Source organism: Thunnus maccoyii, chromosome 3 (genome assembly GCF_910596095.1).
Source record: "Thunnus maccoyii chromosome 3, fThuMac1.1, whole genome shotgun sequence".
NCBI lineage: Eukaryota > Metazoa > Chordata > Actinopteri > Scombriformes > Scombridae > Thunnus > Thunnus maccoyii.
In genome coordinates, this window is record NC_056535.1 from 20,035,200 (window position 1) to 20,049,085 (window position 13,886).

Below are 13,886 nucleotides of genomic sequence, written 5' to 3' on the forward strand. Positions count from 1 at the left end.
GAGGTCCCTTGTGTGAGGGGCAATTATGATTTTAATCAATAACGTATTTTCTTTGTAAAACTCATTTACATAATGCCTTGGCACAATTAGAAGTCAGTTTTCCTTAAACGTAGAAGTAGGAGCATGAAGTAATTTGAGTTTAAAATATATCACGTCAAGCTTTTTTTGACAAAATGCAGGTACAGGGTGTTTTAGTACTTTCTACACAAAGTATTTGTTATGCAGGTCAATCATAATGTAGATAAATTACACTGTGCTGAGTGTGACTATGTATTTTCCTGCTACTATTTGTAGTCCGGCATGCACTGCTTTCTATGCATGCTGTTCAAACACTATATAAACTATCATAAGTTCACCCAGTAAACTTTGTACAAATTTGATGGTGTAATTAAGTTGTTTGAGGATTTTACTTCTGTTGTGGATGGCCATCTTCAATTTGTGAGATATTTTATTCCTGGTTTTTCATTACAGTATAAGCACGGCTTTTGTGGAAGTATTAGGATCACAAATGTAGTATATCATATTTTCTACTTTTATCCTCCATTCACCTACTTTGAAGTTAACTCTCCTATCTGTTTTGCATTTTATTGAGAGCATGGAGAAATGGTTTCACTGTCCTTAGAGTCACAGAGAGGGTACCTTCTTCTTAAGATGGGATTGCAGCTCAAGTGAGACAATAGCTAGCATCTCCGAGTGGCCTAGTTGTGTGTGTTTATGCAGTTTGTCAAATGTGTATATGTCATGGGTGAAGGGTTAGGGCCTGTGGAAGTGTCAGGGAGCTGGCTCTGTTGGAGTGAGATACCAAAGAGTAATAAGTACTGAAGATATGAGAGGACAGCTCCATTGAGGCTGGTGTGGCAACACTATTGTCTTATGTTGGCATACACTTTAGTACCATGGTAATCACTACAGTGGCGAAAAGCAGAGAGCATGTTGGCACAGAGGCGTAATCCTGGACTTTCCTCAGCATGACAGGGAGATGGCACGGTAATCATCCTGCTACCAGACTCCTCCTGCTAATTAATAACAACTTCTGGGGAGATACTTCTGAAGCACTTGGCTCCACTGGCAATAAGCTAATCAGCAAGCAGTTAGCCGAGGCTTCATACAGACAGCTAAGGCCTCATAAAGGAGCCGCTCCAGATAAACCGCAACACTGAGAAACAAAATTAATTCAAGCCACAAAAGAGAGGAAGAGAAGTGAGTTATGGATTAAAAAACTAACAGGGCCCAAAACTGAGAATAGCAACATAACAGTCTGAGTTAGATTAGGCTTAAATGAACTGAGTCAAGATGAGATTCATGCTGACAAAGAAGCTAAGAGGATGAGCAGCTGAATCATATGGGTTGTCAGACTGTCGCTCAGAAGCAGAGCTGACTGTTTGTCGGGTTATTTTAGGGACTGTGGCTACCTCAGACTGATAAAATATTGATTTGATTTTTCTCATGTAGTTAAGAGAGACAACTGCGTAAATCTCACTAATGGTTTGTTGAGAAGCAGGGGTTGTTAATATTGAATTTCATGTGTTAATTTAAGTGAATATTATGATATATTTACATTCAGAATAAATGTTATGTTATGCTGTTCAGCAAAATATTTATGAGAAAATTGAACGGAAAACTTGATTGTATGGAATGAAAATCTGAGAATGAATGCTGGAGAAGTATCCATTTAAGCTCTGCCCCTTTAGAATATGCACCAGGCAAAATAAATTATCACCAGATTGTACCACCAGATTTCTTTTCTACATATGACTTGTATAATTGTGTTGCATTTTAATGATTGACATGGTTGGTCAGGGGTTAGCACTTGTGGCCTCACAGCGAGAAGGTTGTGGCGTCAAACCAAATCCTCCCGTAGTCCGAAGGCATGCAGGTTTTATTAACTGTAAACTCCACATTGCCTGTGTGAATGTGGGTGTTTATCAGACATCTTTTGCCCAATGCATGCTGGGATAGATTCCAATCCGCACAACTCTAAACAAGATAAAGCAGGTGTACAATCAGGATCTAAGTAGTTGGATCTTTACAATGGCACAAGATCTCAGGCTCTTTCTTTTTCCAACTTCAATCATTGCTCTGTTTATATCTGGTTATGAGATGCTGGTGAAAGTGGTCAACATGATGATCTTCAAACCACTGAACCACTGCGCCGACCATTTCTGTCTTGTTTGTTTGTTGTTTTGCCTATTAGCCTTGGGGAAAGTGTTCTCATCAAGAGCAAATGCCAAATTTTAATTCCGAGTTCTTTTGTTACAAGTGATAAAGCTTTGCATTTCCCACTACAGGATGAGTTGTGTGAGACTATGTCAGTCACAATAATGCTCCACAAATGCAGTGGTTGCTGGTGTGTCCTTTGATATCACCATGTATAATATTGTTCAGGGGTATCAGTGGATGTCAAATATGGTGGAAACATTCGTCCATCTATAAAATCAGGAGTTGGCAGTTGGCTCAAGGACACTTTGCCACCACGGACACCACACTCTACCTCCTGAGTCACAGCCAGCCACCACAGTTCTCCTTTACATTTTACATGCAAGGACCTTATCCGCCTACCTTTATTGGCACAGGCTATCCACTGCAAAGGGGTTACATCATAATTATGCTGGCCAACGGAGAAGGTGAATACACGAACCTGGATGGAGAAAAAGACAAATGGAGAGATTGAGAGGACAAAAGAGAAGGTAGTTTTAAAATTATACAGCCAAAACTAAACTTCCTGCAAAGACAGACACTGGAGCAAAAAACTACTGGAAAGCAAAAAGTTCACTGTCATACGACAACTGTCGACGACAACACACAAATTTTGAATTTTGATTAGATTAGCCTCCTAGTCACCTCGCACAACTGTCACCAACACAAGACTGTAGTGAGAGAGTTGTCAAACTGCAGATTATTCCTATATGACAGCAGCCGCCATGAGGGAACCGGATAGTAATGGATAACAGAATAAATATTGGTGGGGCCTTGAAATGGGGAAAGGAGAGGTGGGAGTCACAGCAAGACTGGAACAAAGACACAAACTGAGTATCTATTGGCTGTAATTTTAAAGGCTCTGATGATAAAGTGGCTAATTAGTCAGCAGGTCAGAGCTGTTAACACCAGCAGCAAAACAACAAAAGAGGCAGAAGAGGAGAAAAAGACAGAGAGAGAGGGGAAAAGAGTTGAAGAAAGCCCAAAGAGATGACTCACAAGAGGAAAAATCCACAATCAAAACATCCAAAATGGAACTGATGAAAGCCTGGAGAGGACGTTTTATGCACAGATTGGAGCGCTTGGCATGTCTGACAGCCTAACTAACACAACTGCCTGTGCTATAATGAGACAATGTCAACAGAATACGGTGGGAGACAGGGAGGGAAAAGGGCCCGCTAAGACTGTTCCTAGACATGTATGATCTCTTGGGCTAACAAAGTGAGTAGATGAATAGATAACAGCCTTAAGGGGACAGACTCACTGTTTTGTTGGGCCAGTTGTACTTCTCAAAGATTTCTTGTGCACGATCCTCCCCGCCATCTGTAAACATCATTATCATCTTATTGCAGTTGGCCCTCGGGGCGCTGCTCTCCTGTGGCACACGAAGAAAGAAAAGAGGGAGGAGAGGAGAGCAAAGAGAGGGAAAGAGGCACAGAGACAGGTTACGGAAAATCCAAAAATATAAACGGTGATGATGTTAGGAAATCACTTAAAATAGCAACACTGTTGATGCGCTGTCCCTTATGTTTACATATGTGTGTGAGTACATAGAAAATTTCAGGTGAGGATGAAGAGGGTGTAATGTTTTTCCTGGAACCATATTTGTCACACTAAAATTGATCTTTGTCTGATCCTTTGTGATTAAGAGTAGCCTAATAATGCATCATATAATGGGCATATAGGCAGAAATCTATAATGGAATAAATTGTATGAGTTAAAAATAATATTCTTTGTCCAACATTTTGTTGAAATAGACCTTATACATTCTTAGCCTACATTTTCAGCTTCATAAAAGGTTTTCTTTCCTTTTCATCATACATTTAATAATTTGCTTGTTGGTAGAAACAGGCTTCCTCATATTATCATAATTTCAGGATTTCATTTGAAGTACACAACAATATTGTAGCGTTAAATTTAACAGTGTCAGAAGCATTTTCACCAGCATTTTAGTACTGTATGTTCATAGCCAGGCACCAGTCTTTAGCATTCAGCTTTGATACAAACCCCCCGCCTGCCTGCACAGCAGCTGCCATTGATATGCAGGCCAGCGGCATGTCAATCTGACAAGATTCTAATAAAGATAAATAATATTGCTACAATTACATATTTTTATTGTGCTTCTGCCACCAATCATGGAAGTGAGTCTGCCACAGACAGCGATTAAAGGGGCCTTTTTATTTCTCATTCTGCTGGCAAAGGAAGGTGGGGGGCGAGTGGGGGGGCAGCCGGCACTTGGCTCTATGCCGACAAGCCCACCAGAGGAATATAAAGTGTCTGAGGCTGATCTCCTCTGGGCTGCGCTCATCAATCATCCCATCAGAGCCCATTAGGGCGGCAGCCTCCTAAAATACACAGCAGCATACGGAGCTGAGGCAGCACCTGTGTCGAGAGCACGTGGATGCCTGCTGCTGACAGACATCACCACTGTGCTGGCTGCTGCAAACGCTAGCATCACTCCATTGCAACAGCGGTTATAATCAGAACTACATTCAACAATGACAGAACTCTGGAAATGTCTTATACAAACCTGGGCTACTCGCTGGCAGCACTGTTTTATCACTGACAATTCAGTTTTACTAAATTGATGAGATAGCAACTTTGACAGGAAATATAATAACATGCTGGAGCTACAGAACATAGTTACAGTATGTTCTTCAAGACCTTTGATAGGGAAACAATTTTTCAGCCACAGACAAACATCCAGCATAACATTGCTCTTCCCTTAGAGGATTTGTGGCTCTTACATTGAGAAGCTGTTCAAAGGCAAATGTGAAGCCAGACTTGTAATCTGTGGTTCCTTTGGCTTGCATATGCATGACGGCTTCCTTGAAGATCTTCTTGTTACGAACGTTGGCTTGGACCAAAGTCCTGAAGCATGGAACAACAGCATCGGCCTTCTCATTGAACTATAAAGGGAAATACAAAGACACAGAGTGAGCGTACTGAATATGCTTTTCTGAACAAAAATACCACAAAATTTAAATTTGTGTCCAACTGTTGCTGCCATAAGATTGTGTATTTCTCTTTTATACGTGTGTGTGTAGTTCATGGCGTCAGAATGCAGACGTGGGTGTGTGCAGATGTAAGCTGCCCTGCTACTCTCTGGCTGGCAGTAAACACTGGTAATTACAACTTTCCACACAAAGAACAGGTGCACCTGAAATGCCAGTGCAAACCACTGAACAGAAACCCAGCCAAGGTAATATCATCTGTCTCATCTCATCCACCAAATTAGCTTAAAACTGTGTGTACATGTGTGTGTGGCGTACATACTTGTGTGCAGTGTCTACGCGTGATTAGAATATTAGCAGCAATGTCTGTAATGGAAGGTTTTAGATGCTGTTTCTTCTTGAAGGTCAACTTCAAAATCTACTGACATTTTCGGGACAGATTGATATAAAACATCGTGCACGCAAAAAGCTGACATTTCTCATGAGTTCGTGTTGTCTCGTATTTAAATTGGCAGACAAAAAAATCCAACACACAAAAGTATTCAAAGCCACATTTTCAATATTCATCAGTGTTACTTCTAAATATCACATCGCTTGTGTCTTAAAATGTAGCAGTGACACATGACTACGAAAAAAAGGGCTGGGTACATCTAATATCTATCTATACACTTAATAATTAAAAAAGTATGAATATGTAAATAAAACAGTACTATGAAATAAATTCTGTAATATAATAACTAATCATATTGCCATTCCAGAAGTGAGGCCACAGTTTGTCATCAAGACACCAGAAACTGTGTTTGATGATTATTTTCAGTTAATTTTTGGTTATTAATGTCTTTTGTGTTTGCAAATAATTCGCAGCTAGTTTCGGTAAGCCCTCACTTTCTTTATAGGGGTGAAAATCAGATGCGTTCCCACCCAGCTTACCATGCTCATTTCTTGCTCTTAGAGCTGGGATTTAGAGGCACACAGTGGCTAAGAGCAATGGATTATGAAGGATTACTGAAGGAAGTCTCCAAACAGAGCCACCACACCAAGCGTGTGGACGTGTTTGTGTGTGTGCGTTATCTGTCCTGCAATATAGGATAACATTAATATTCCCCTAAACATTCGTCCTGATAGAAAGCTTGGTAATCAGCAGAGAGTGAAAGAGACAGACTGGCACAATCCCACACGGACAACTACGGTGCAGGAAAAGCAAATACGACGTAATGAGGGAAGTGCAATGTTTCCACTGCAAGCAAACAACTTGGAGCGGTGCGAACACACTGTGCAGTCTGCTGAATCCCTGCTTGATTACCACCTGCTTAATGAATACAACAAATATTTGTGTTATTGTTGCTTTCAGGAGAGATTTGCGTCATTAATTGCTAATCATGATCTGAAAGCTTCCACTTACTCGGGCCACATTCACATAGTCATCATCTGACAGGGTGTCCAGCATCTCCACCACTGAGGTTTTCATCAGTTTTAGGGTGAGTCCACTGACACTTCCGCTCCTGCAGAAAAAGAAGCAACAAAACACTCAGAAGCTCACTTATATGAAGACAGGCCCTAATCCTGCACATGTCCATTTTCCTAACTTGTAAAGGACTCACATCTGTACGTTTTAGACAGTAACGCTATAGCAGGTGGACTTCAATTAAGATGAGCAGCAATCGTCTTCCTCTAACTTTCGATTTTCCTCAGACCAACAGGTGGCACTAGCGCCCTTTGAAGGAGACATGCACTCTAGCCAGGGGGAAATGTTGACCTGAGACTGAGCAGTGAGATACTCACACATCCACAATGATGACCATGTCCTTTGGAGACGATGCACCTTGGATATACCTGTATGAAAAGACACAAAGAATGGGCTTTAATTTGTTCCCATAATCTTTTGAAAATGGCACTAAAGAGAGAAGCCAAAGTTAGAAATGAGCTGAGCCATAATAACATAGAGCGACCATGGCTGAACCCACTTAAGCTAGAGAATACTGAAAAGGCTTATGTGCTTAGAAGAGTTAATAAGTTGTGTTATATACTTCAGTGTTGGCTACAGCTACTGTCGGCTGACTTCGAAAGAGATACTCCTCTTTACTGAATAACAATGCCTACTCTAAATAATTACAGCATAAGCCAAAGTAATTGCTAGTTTATAGTCTAAGTATATAATAACACACTCACTGCAATGGACTGCACTGAGCTGCATGACCTTACCACACAAGCCATAACTACAAAGACAACCTTTTTAACAAATCCAACGCTGAGTTTAAAAGTTACAAAAAATTAACATACTCCATGTCAGCAGAGGATTCATAAAATTGTTAATCCGAGATTTTCATATAATATATTTAAAAAGGCTTTTGATATTCAGGTACTACCCTTTTTTATTAAATATTTATCTTAGATCCCTGCCTAAAGTAGCTTGTTTCTTGTTTGTATTTTGAAAAAGGGACATTATTGTGTATTATAGTGTCTGTTACAGGCCGACATAAGCTGCGCTAGAGACCTGTTGATGTTCTTATAATTTCTTTGTTTCAGTTGAATCACTTAATTTAAGTCACAAATCACTTTGAAACTCTGCCAATAGGTTGACACAGTACCAATCAACAATGTCAGTTTGTTGACATTTATCTGTCTCACACAGGCTTTTTAGAGTGTTGAGGATACTGAAAACTGTTTTTATGAAAATGTCTGGAAATCTGAAACAGAACTGGAAATACAAGCACCCTCTCATTTAAATATTTACAGAAAAAAGATAAGAGATATTAGGATTCAAAAGGAGCATAAATTAGTTATTACATTATATATTTTTTTGCAGTTTCATTCTGGTGATTCATACAGTCTAATATCCTTTATATTTTGTCACTTGAAATTTATACAAACTTGTCAAGGAGCAGCCTGAGTAGTGTTGACCTGTGCAGTAGAGAGCCTGTGCTGAGCTAAGTGCTGTCAGTAAAATAAGATAGCTGATGTTCTGTTCCTTTGATGACTCATCAGTTGGGCGTCAAACACATTATTTACTCTGGCGGTCCTTTTGTCAGGGGGAGGCACAAGCTGCTTAAGACCATTATGCTATTGCTGCACAGCAACTCTTAAAATAGGGCTTCTCTGGGTGCATGTCGGCCACAGCACAGGGTAGGTCCACAAGGCAAAGAAAGCACTGAACAAGCAGGGCCAAACAGCTAGTGTCCTGGAAGAGGCGCGCACATACCGTCTGTCCACGGTTGATAGAGGATGACATACAGAGGGAAATCAAAAATTCCCTCTTTCTCTTCCAGTGGCAATTAAATTCACATTTACCCCTGATACAAAGAGAGCAGAGATTGATGGACATCATAGGCTTTTCTATGGCACACTAGGAATGGGGTGGAGGGGGTTCAAATGTGAGTACTAGTTTGACATTCTGAGGAGTGAGCAGGCAAGCAGTTAGCAGCCATCCTAGGCAGAGGCAGAGTAATCATCAGGGGTCTCTTTCTGCTGATTATCAGCCGTTCCGCTGAGTGTGGAGAGAAGCCAGCTGCCTGTGGGCCAGAGAGGCTCTGTTCTTATGCTCGGCCAAGCTGATACGGAGGTAGAGCAACGAAGCCCCTGTAGGCTTCGCCACTGCTCCCACAGTCTCAACGCTCACATTCACTGGCAGGCGCCACTCCAACCTGCAGAATGACCCTTGACCCATACTGAAGTGACGTCCCTCAGCACAGTGCCTGGGCTACTGAAATCCGTTTTTCAGACACAACCTGGGTCCCGCTCTGCTGAAAAGCTGCCCGAAACCCCCAGATGGAACGGGGACTCGGCATCGGCACTGCCTCGCAAGAGGTCGATTAACTGAGCATGCCCAGAGTAGACATGGGCAAAATGTATGTGTGTGTGAGAGAGAGAGGGGGAGGGAGAATCCAATTATTTTCAATAATAAAGAATGCCACATCAAAGGTAGAACTTCTGCAGCTCTCCGCAACTGTGTGGAGTATGAAATCAGGTCTGGAACCATGAGGCATATTGGCATGCATGACTTTTATCAATTTAATTACTGAAATCTTAATTTGAGGGAGTGAGAGGGAGAGAAGGAGAGAGCTGAGACTCCACACAGTGGCAACTTCATTCTCTTGAGCGGATGGGGTTTGTGAAAGCGATCATCGATGCAGGACGAAAACTCAGTCAGAATGTGGCCCACGTCTCCACTCCCTCAGGCTCATGGACAGAGACACCCCGACTGGAGATTGAAGGAGGGTCATTTGGTGAAGGCTGATGCCTGCAGACCAACTGCAGTATTTCATTAACTTCTCCGGTCAGTATATTTCTCAAAGAGGAGAATAGTCCTTTAAAGGAACTTCAAGTTATTTTGAAGGGGCTAAATGTTAATTATAAGGCAATGCAGACTTCTATTACTTAGTCATTATAGGTCATCTTCCACTGCCCCAATTTAAAATCACACAATGGAGAACTGTGCAAGCATTGGCCCTAAAATCTGCTGAGAAAATATCACGTTCAAGCAGATCATTTCTCTCTAACTGTGAAAAAGGCAGCATTGATCAGCAGTAATGGAGTTTAAGAGGAATGTGTGAGCAGTGATGGAGTAGAGAAGAGTAACACATGAGCCAGGATAGCGCCACTCAACACTGAAGCTATAGTGCTGCCATGGCTGATCTTCCCCAAGATTGTCTTGGTGTATCAGCACCACTCTCCTTCTCTCTCTTTCCATTGCCTGAAGTACAATTGAATTTCTCTGTGCCTCAGAGCAGAGAACATCAGGATCAGAGAGAGCGGGATGGAGTCAAGGATTTTCAGTCTCCGGGCTGATATGCAGTTCTACGGTTCTGACAGATAAAAATCATGAATTGAGGCCGGTATCAGTGTATAATTCTCCATATTTTGACTCATGGATCCAGATGTGTTGTTTCTGCATGGATTCCAGTCAGTAATTACCTCTCAGCTTCTGCCCACTGATGCCATTCTTTCCCTGTCATTACCCAGTCTCCTGCGTGCCAAGGCCAGGTGACAAGCAGATGGGCCTGGCTGGTGCTGAACTGAGCCCTGTCGCCCATTCTGTCCCACTGCTACACAACGATCAACCATCAGCCAGCAGACACCACACGTCAGCCTATGGCCTCTCTGTCCGTTCACTGAAAGTTATGCTCAATATCTAACCACTGGTACTAAAACATTGTAACTAGTGAGATGATTTTATTTCTGACTCTTGTGTCGTGTATATGTATTTGTGTAGTGAGTCAGATCTTGCTCATTCTGTGAACAGCTCATTCGATCTTAGTTTTTAATTATATACATGTTATTTTGGATGGAGAGGGAAACGACTGAGAAAAAGATGCAACAAAGATCCCAAGTCAAATTTAAACCTTGTTGCTGAAATTGAAATGTTGCAGTTTATAGTTGGCGTCTTAACCCCTAATCAACAGGGGCACCTTTCTCCTGCTTTGTTAAACTTGATATCTACAACTTATAGTGTGTTTATACTTGATGATTTATAGTAAATGACAAATTACATTTCATAAAATAGTATGTATGTTAAGCCAAAATAGTAATTACTAATTGTTGGCAATTTGAGTGCAACATCTTGGCAGTAAAATCCAATCATACAGTTCAAAATGGTGCCAATACTTTATACTCATATAAACCATAATACATAAAACATCTGCGCCTCTAAAAGACCTCTGCAAAAGTGACCGTGTTGCTCTGCAAAGAGAAAATAAAATACTTTTGGTTTTTATTTGCAAATTGAAACTGCACTGTTTGTTTTGCTGAAAAATAGAAACACTAATTTATTTTTTACAAAGTGACCTTTTACCTGATACAGCTGATCAGGTTTTGTTTTCTGTTAATCTGGTAGTTTCAACACTATAAAGCAGTGCAGCATTAATCATTTAAGTCAGTTATTAAACAAAAAAATGCCAAAGCATATGGAAAGGAATTACTGCTTTTTATATTTTTTATTAATACTGTGTTTTATATTGTTGTAAATTTAATCTTTTAGGTTTGGACTGTTAGACAAAACAGACAATATATAAATGTCACCTTAAACTAAGAGAACTTCAGATAAGCATTTTATTTTACTATTTTTTTAACATTTTTTAGACTAAACAATCAATAACACAATTCACAGAACAAATACAAAAGAAAGTGTAGGGGTTTGCAATATATCACTACTGAGTAAGTGGTGAATGCTTTTTATTTTGTGATACATGTTAAATAAATTGAAAAGCAAGTCAAGTCTAAGTATTAACAGCAGCAGTAGTGACTTGTGTGCCCATAAAAAATACCAAAAAGCTATAACACACATCATGTGCGTCATATTATAAATGTGTTCACACCATCACAAATATGTATGTGACAATATGTACAATCAAGATAAAGCCTGGTTCGTGTCTGCAGTAGACATGTGGCCTTTACACTGAGGTGAAATGAGGTATCGCTCTAAATGAGAGCAGATTAAAGCAGCAACATTCACAGCCACCACCCCCCATAAATCTAAAAGAAATGCATTATACAAGCAATGAACACGATGACATACTCTGCGTTGTGGTGATTGTATTTCGGTCCTTTTGCAGCAGTCTGGTAAAGGAGTCTCATTGGAATTCATGAAATAGTTTTATCATGGCGCAGCGCTGTAAAATCAATACATTAACTGTGCCGGGGGGCTAACTCTCTCAGGAGATTGTGTTTATGCACCCTGACCCATTCCACAAAGTGTTGTGCATTACATTTAAATTGGAGGAATTATCTACTACATATATTTCAGAAACATGCAATAGATACATGTAGCATGATACATGAAGTGGCTCAGGCTCATTATTGTGCTACCGTACACATGCGGCTCTCTGTGTGTTTTGAGTTGTGTGTGTTGACATAACAGTGAGCACAGTCACCCACGAGTGTGTTCATGTTTCAATATTTTCTATTGTGAACTATGTTTATTGGCCGCATTGTAAGCAGCGCATGTACATAATGAGCGGTATGTATATACAGTACCTTCACTGTAATGTGTGAATTTTCTTCACAGTGTGAAAACTGAGATGCACGCATCACGTACAGTAGCTGGAAGCAGAGTAACTGCACGATACTCGGAGAACTGTATGTAACACAGCAAGACTGCTTGTGTGTGTGTGTGTGTGTGTGTGTGTGTGTGTATGTGTGCGAGTAGGTGTGTTTGTGTGCATGCTCCCATGTGTGCGTGGATTTGTGTTGTGCTGATGGGCTTATTATTTTATGGACTGCTGCTCTCTTAGTGCTCCTGTGGATGTGGCAGGCGAATAAAGATTGAATTAAGATAAAAATATAGGAGGATGGCGCCAAGAGAGCCTGCAGGAGAAAGAGATGTTGTCTGTCGTTTATTTATTCCACTTTCTGTTGATTATCGGAAGTGTTGGTACCAAGATTCACATTTCCATATTTTTGGTTATGCATCAGAAGAACACACGAAATTTTTATGCCCAATTTTTCTACCAATTTCCTTTTGAAAACGAAGTACTGAATATTGAATTAATTATGCGTATTGGAATAAATCAGTATCAATTATTAGGAGACAAGCACTAGTCTGTTGCTGCTGCTCTTTAAGACTTTAAGTAAAATCTCCTTTGCTCTATCTCTAGATCTTGGCTCAAACTAAAATGTCAAATTTTGATTGCAACTCTTCTAGTAAAACTGCTAAAGCCTTGTGTCGCCTTCAGTCTCACCAATAACACTCTGGTCTTTCTTTTGACTCAGCTTCTCCCTGAAGTGGGGTGAAGAGAATGAAAGGAGGAGAAGGCAAAGCTCAGGGCTCTAGATATTGGGAATGGTATTTTGGGGAGCCTCAGCTTCAAGGATTGACCAGCAGTCATAATATTTACAAAGAGGTAAGATTGACTTTTTGAAGAAATCAATATGTGATATAGCCTACATGCTGTTGTGAACCTGGGAGGTAATGGGATCTTTGCAACGCTTGGCTAACAGGACTCCATGCCTGTCTCTAGTTATTTCTCTCTTCACCCTTTCACTTTTCCCTCTCCCTCTGCCTCACTTCACCCTCTGCTTCGCTTCCCTTGATAACACGAACAGACATTATAATGGACAAATGTTAATAATTAATGTCAGAGCAATTGGAGACAATTAAGTGTGTTGACTGGACCATTAATTTTCCTGGGACTGTTGGTGGGGGAGCAGACGGGGAGAGAGCCCATCTGCAGAGGCAGACGGCCCTTCAATCTTTTTCCTCAGAGGTGCACCTGGACAGCTCTGGCCTGGTCAGCCACGCTGCCATCCATCCGTCCCAGGAAAGCTACAGGTCTATTATTCTACAAAGTGGCCATGAGTGCTGGCCACTATGTTCATTTTCAATAGTAAATCACTGGGAGACTTCTGGTGGACAGAGACAGTGTCAGAGCAAATGTTTCTTAAGCATGTTTCAGTAACATTCGTACTACATCTGTGCATTCCAGTTGCTTTAGTGGTATTTGTGAAGCTACAGAGTATCTATATGGCATATCAGCACATGTGATCTGATGTATCTGTGAGTTTGTGAGAGGACAAGAACTGGTGTTTGGAAGGATGTGTGAGACAGTGTGTGTTTGTCTGTGCTTTACATGTTTTCATGGTCTAACTAAACAATTTAATTCATTTTAGCTAAGAAATCAGTAAATTTATCCTTGATGTTTGTTTTGATTAATGTATTTATTTGGTCAAAATTGTAATAACCAAAAAGGAGAAAATTAAATTTTATTTAGCTTATTTTACTGCAGTGACAGTACCACCCACATT

General features: G+C 40.6%; 1 protein-coding gene across 9 annotated transcripts in view; it reads right to left on the bottom strand.

The window, feature by feature from the left end:
* Positions 1–13,886, bottom strand: part of cacna2d2a (calcium channel, voltage-dependent, alpha 2/delta subunit 2a) — a 159,020-nt gene that overhangs the window by 25,221 nt on the left and 119,913 nt on the right. For all 9 annotated transcript variants that reach the window (XM_042401366.1, XM_042401351.1, XM_042401390.1 and 6 more), the window contains 5 exons: positions 6,933–6,983; positions 6,553–6,652; positions 4,944–5,105; positions 3,461–3,571; positions 2,560–2,638 (listed from right to left, as the gene is read on the bottom strand). In XM_042401366.1, the coding sequence (XP_042257300.1) occupies positions 2,560–2,638; positions 3,461–3,571; positions 4,944–5,105; positions 6,553–6,652; positions 6,933–6,983 (503 nt within the window). The remainder of the gene's footprint in view (positions 1–2,559; positions 2,639–3,460; positions 3,572–4,943; positions 5,106–6,552; positions 6,653–6,932; positions 6,984–13,886) is intronic.